Source organism: Impatiens glandulifera, chromosome 5 (genome assembly GCF_907164915.1).
Source record: "Impatiens glandulifera chromosome 5, dImpGla2.1, whole genome shotgun sequence".
NCBI classification, from domain to species: Eukaryota; Viridiplantae; Streptophyta; class Magnoliopsida; order Ericales; family Balsaminaceae; genus Impatiens; species Impatiens glandulifera.
This window is the reverse complement of record NC_061866.1, coordinates 39,888,066-39,893,533: the sequence shown is the minus strand read 5'-3', so window position 1 is coordinate 39,893,533 and position 5,468 is coordinate 39,888,066. Positions and strand designations below refer to the sequence as shown.

At 27.4% G+C, this 5,468-nt stretch overlaps 1 protein-coding gene across 1 annotated transcript; it reads right to left on the bottom strand.

Moving 5' to 3' along the window:
- Positions 1–1,327: 1,327 nt before the first annotated feature.
- LOC124939331 lies at positions 1,328–3,864 on the bottom strand. Its single transcript, XM_047479813.1, has 2 exons — positions 3,185–3,864; positions 1,328–1,519 (listed from the first exon to the last, which is right to left on the bottom strand). The coding sequence occupies exons 1-2, from the start codon at positions 3,862–3,864 to the stop codon at positions 1,507–1,509; spliced, it is 693 nt and encodes a 230-aa protein (XP_047335769.1). The 3' UTR covers positions 1,328–1,506.
- Between the last annotated feature and the right edge of the window lie 1,604 nt (positions 3,865–5,468).

Sequence of the window (5,468 nt, the reverse complement as noted above, 5' to 3'; positions counted from 1 at the left end):
ATTTATTATTATATTTTTTATTTTGATTAATTTATCATAATATTTAAAATCTGTAAAAATAAAGAATTTTGTATTTATGAAATATTTTGTTTAATATATTGCACTATATATTGCCATAATTTATTTTAAGTAATTGTTTTCAAAATTAATTATTACATTCAAAATAATGACAATCAAGAAAGATGAATTATAAAATTAAATTCTATTCTTGATATTTATTTAAATTTCAAAACATTTATTAAAATTATTTTCTTTTTTCTTTTTTCTTTTTTATAACTTCATTTATACTTATTCATGCATCTTGAAGATTTTTAAATAGTATAATTAGAAAGGTTAAAATTCTGACATTAAAATAGCAAGATATATTAAAATTAACAGTAATTAATTTTAATAATTTTTTTAAGCTTGAAATAATAATTGTTTTAGTAAGTAAGTTCTTAGTTTTTATAATAATATTTATTTATTTGATACTAACAACTTTTTATTTTGCAAAAGAAATATTTGATAAAGAAAAGTTAATCAAATATATTTATTTTAATAAAAAAAAACTAATTTTACATTCACTTTATCTTAAAAATAAAATTTATCTAATTCAATCATAAATTTTATATTAAATATTAATAAAATTACTCTCGACTTTTAATTCATTAATTTTCAAAAATTATTATAATTTTTAAAAGTGATAATTATAAAATAAAATTTTCAACTAAATTTAAACATATTTCTTTTATAATATTTTATATTAATAAATGTTTTTACTGTATTTAATAATAATAATAAATTATTACTTTTTTTGTGAAAAACAAATTTAATAAAAACATGATTCAATAATACAAATTCAAACTAGTTGGTAAAAAGCTACTGTACATGTAGAGTATAGAGAGAAACTTAAAGATCTTTCAATAAAATAAATATATATTTTATATTTATTTTAAAAGAATGTTATAAAATTTTATTTTAATCAAAAAATAATTTATTTATTAAATAAAATAAATAGATATAATTTTAATTTATTAAATTTTAACTTTAAAAAATATTTTAATAATTTATTCTAAAAATATATATTTTAATAATTTATTCTAAAAAATCTTAAATAACTCACTATTTTATCAAACAATATCTTTTTAAAACCCAAAAACAATCTTAAATAGTCAACATAAAATTAAACAAGCTCTTATAAATGGTATTCCAAATGACTTGCTTAAATCAGTAAAATCAAAATTTGACAAAAAAAATAAATAATAATTTGAAAGCTTTAGGGTTTATCCTACAATAATAATAGTATCACCAACCACACAAATAACTCCTCAAACCAATCAATCCATCATCGCCAAATAGTAAGAGTAGATATAAAACCCAAAAATTGTAACAAACAAAGAGTAACTGAGCATATGTTCAACAAAATAAAATAAAAAGCTAAGAAAATAAAGTTAAGCACATGATAGAAAAATGTAGTACCATATTTCAGTTATCAGCTGAAATTACTAAAATTGTCACCATTTCTTCTTAGTAATTTTTGCTGCAAAAAAAAGTACATCACTCATTATTGGTTGTGAGAACAATCAACAACAATGGAACAACAATAATAAGATAATATTAGGAGAATATTATATTTGAAATATTATTTCATTTATTCAAAAAAAACATTTGTTCGGTTAGTTTGAATTAGTTTGAATGATGGAAGGAAGATTCAAACTATTTGACAAGAAAAATAGTGTAAAACTATATATTGAAATGACGAACAAAAGTTTTCTAACATGTTTTCAGTTAAAAGTGAATGAGTGAATGTGCGCTAAAGGTAAGAATGAAGTCTCCAGAAGTTATCTTTTATTTAAAAGACTAATTGGGATTGAGAGAGGAAAGGAGTTAAAGAATTGAGATCACATTTATTTGCTCATTCAATTAAATCCCAAGGTAGTGCATCTTGACATCCTGGGTTCGAGCCCATTATGCCGCATGTATAGCATCTAGTTAACCCGCTGCAGGAATTAAATATTATAAGCATATTGAACACTAAACTAGATAAAATAAATTTATAAAGATAGTCCTTCTTAAAAGGTCATTATGTATTCTTTTTCCAATCCCACTATATTTATATGTTCAGCGACAATAAATCGTTATCTTTTATTATAGACAAGATAATTAACTTCCATTATTATCGTATCTCTTCATATTTAATGAGAAGACTATAGATCTTTTAGTTTACAATGTTAGAGTTTTTCTTGAAATTACGAAACATTCTTTGTAGAAAAATTTATAACTAATAGTATTTTTTTTATTTTTTTTGCAAGATCACTAGTTCCAATTTTAAGCTTTTTAAAATTGTAAATAAATAATCTTTTATTTTTTTTATCCAACCATCTTCTCAATCTCAAGGTAGTGCGTCTTAACATCCTATACAAGAAGACTCTAATAAATAATTTATTGGTATTACCAATTAATCCGATTGCATTCCATTCCAAGTTAGGAATTCTCCAACTTTTACAAGTAATATTCATAACCCAGATTGAGATTGGATTGTTCTCTTGTGAGCCACAATCATTCAAAGAAATTTTATATGAAGAATGTTGGCTAAAATCAATAAAAGAAGAATTATTTGTAATTGTAAAAATCTTAAAACTCTCAAAAAAAAAAAATAAAAAAAAATTATTAGTCATAAATTTCCCTACAAAGACATGTTTGATAAATTCAAAGAAAAACTCTAACATTGTAAATTAAGAGATCAAAATAATATGAAGAGAAATAATAATAATAAAAGTTGATTATTTTGTCTTCTAAGACTTATTGTTACTAAAACATAAAAATATAGTGGGATTGGAAGAAGAAAACCATAATGACCTACTAAAATAGGACAACATTTATAAATTTATTTTAACTATTATAGTGTAAAATATAACTATAATATTTATCTTTTGAGAACGCTATGTTTTGTTTCTCTTATAGAGTGCGAGTAATTCCCGCGAGTTAAATAAATAACTCGCTAACATACTTAATTATGTAATTAGGTGCAGAACTTGGACCTTAAACTCGTAACAGCTCGACTAGAAGAGGGATAGCTAGACTAAAAGAGGGATCACATGATTATAATATTGTCTCCCATATAAAGAGAGAAACAATACCATATTAGATCCAAATCTTCTTCTATCCACAATTTCTTATATATAAGAGAATGAAATTAAATTACCTTTGAGTTGACTTTAGGAGATGGACTTCAACTCCTATCAGTAATTCCTTGAGGGGCAGCAGGATAGGAACATGAGAGAGTGGTGTTAATGAACTATAAAAAATCTCCTCCCCAATCTGGTTGTATGTAACCTTAAAATAACCAGTTGAATAAACCAATGCCTCAGACTTATTATTGCTTATATACTTGGCAGAAAATGAAAAATCAAGCTCTTCTAAGCACCACGATTCATCAACCCCTAACCCCTTCATAACCCAAACGTGGTTGTTGGTTCCGAAATCAGATGGAAGACCTACTCTAAGTATGTTACAATTTTGTGTTAATCTCAACATACCTTGAAACACGTCAAAGTTAACCACACTCACAGGATTTCTATCTCGGGTGGTATCAAAAGGAGGCGGCAATTTTGATGTTCCTAATGTTTCACTATCAAAATCGAAATAAATCATGAACCCATAACGATAGATAAATCCTCCTCCTACCTCATCCATTATCCAATATAAACGCCCATCAAGGAACGTTGAAAAACACTGTGCAATCTCTTGTATTGGAGCATCTTCAATTATCCTCCAAGAAGAAGAAGAAGGTGTTCCGATTGTGTAAATGTGGGTAAAGAAACAGTTTTTACCAGTTGAATCGCGAGACTTTGATACCCTTATAAGCTTGTATTTATCGGACATGGGACTGTACCCGAATCATCAAAGAAACATGGTTTTTACTCTCGATCGGCGTGGGATTTGGGATTATAGTGAATTCCATAGAGATGGGATTAAAGACGTAAAAGGGAAAGGAGGTACGCAGTGAGCGGAGACAGAGCAGACCGCGGCACGAGTTCACGATAATCATATCGGAATGTTGGTCGAAGCGGGGAGGGAGCAGGTGTGCTTGGTCGGCGTCGGAATCGAAGAGAATCATCTTTTTCGAAACGAAATGGTAGAGTAGGAGCTCAGGAGTGGATCTTGAGAGGTGTAAGGAGCGAAAATCGGGATCTGCAGAGATTAGATAGAGAAAGGATTTGCAGACGCTCCTGCACTGTATGAGGGATTTGATCGGAAGACAAGAAAGGATATCGACGAGAATGTGGTTTGGTACTTGGTCGATTGAAGGAGAAGCGCCGCCCACAGCTCCGTTTTCTTGGTCTTCTTAGGGTTTAGAGCCTGTTCTTCCATCTTTGCTTCCTTAGAAAAATGCTTGAAACTCTTTTATATCTATCGCTTTCCTCAAACCTAGATCCAACTCCTAACATTTGTTAAAAACATTCAACTTAAAAACAACCAAATCAAAAATAAATAAATTCAAAGAAGATAGCTACTTTACATACATGCCACGAAACTAACTTATATAAAAATACTAAAAAATAAAATAAAAATTGAAACAATACATAAGATGTTCTTCCATCTTTGCTTCCTTAAAAAATATGTTTGAAACTCTTTTATATCTATTGTTTTCCTCTTTCATAAACCTAGATCCAACTCCTAATCTTTGTTAAAACATTAAAAACAACCAAACAAAAAATAAATAAATTATAATAAATTTAAAACAAAACAATTAAAGTAAAAGAAGATAGCTGCTTTACATACTTGACAATTTTTTTTAATAAAATTAGTTAAATTAATAACCTCCTTAATTAACAAATTTTCGTAGTTCAAAAAATAAATGAATAATTCGTTAAATTTATAAGATAATATAATTTTATTAATGCATATAAATCTTATAACGAGAGCCAAAAATCAGGTTTTCGTTAAGATAATTCGTCCCCATCCAACCGCTATTCCATCCCCATTATCCATGGAGCCTGTCCGGAATAATCCCCCTCGGCTGGATTATTACTAATGTAATCATAAAAGATAACCTTAGACCAATCAATCGAATATTGATTAATACGTAATCGATCGAACACTTCTCCCTGGGAAGCCTTCGTTAGTGCTCTGACCTGGCTGCCTCCAGAATTGGTTACGCGGAGTGGTTCTACATAAATTAATAATTCCATATTATATCAAAATTATAAATATTTATTCTAAGATGAACTTTTATAATAAAAATCTAATGTAATTTGCTTCCTTTTAAAATTTACGTCTTCTTGTACTTCATCTTGAATCATTCTTAATTCATTACGGAACTGTGGCGTACTATGTTCATATTGCAAGAGAAAACTACGCAATGTAATTGTTGCTTAAAATACATTCTTTCGTGAGATCGACTCAAACTCTGTATTGTCATTTTCTGTTTTATCTTCTTTTTTATTTTTCATAACATTACTAATGATTTGTATACCTACAACTAT

Excerpts from the sequence above, each read along its gene's own strand:
- LOC124939331 (XM_047479813.1), bottom strand. The coding sequence starts at position 3,864 with ATGTCCGATAAATACAAGCTTATAAGGGTATCAAAGTCTCGCGATTCA.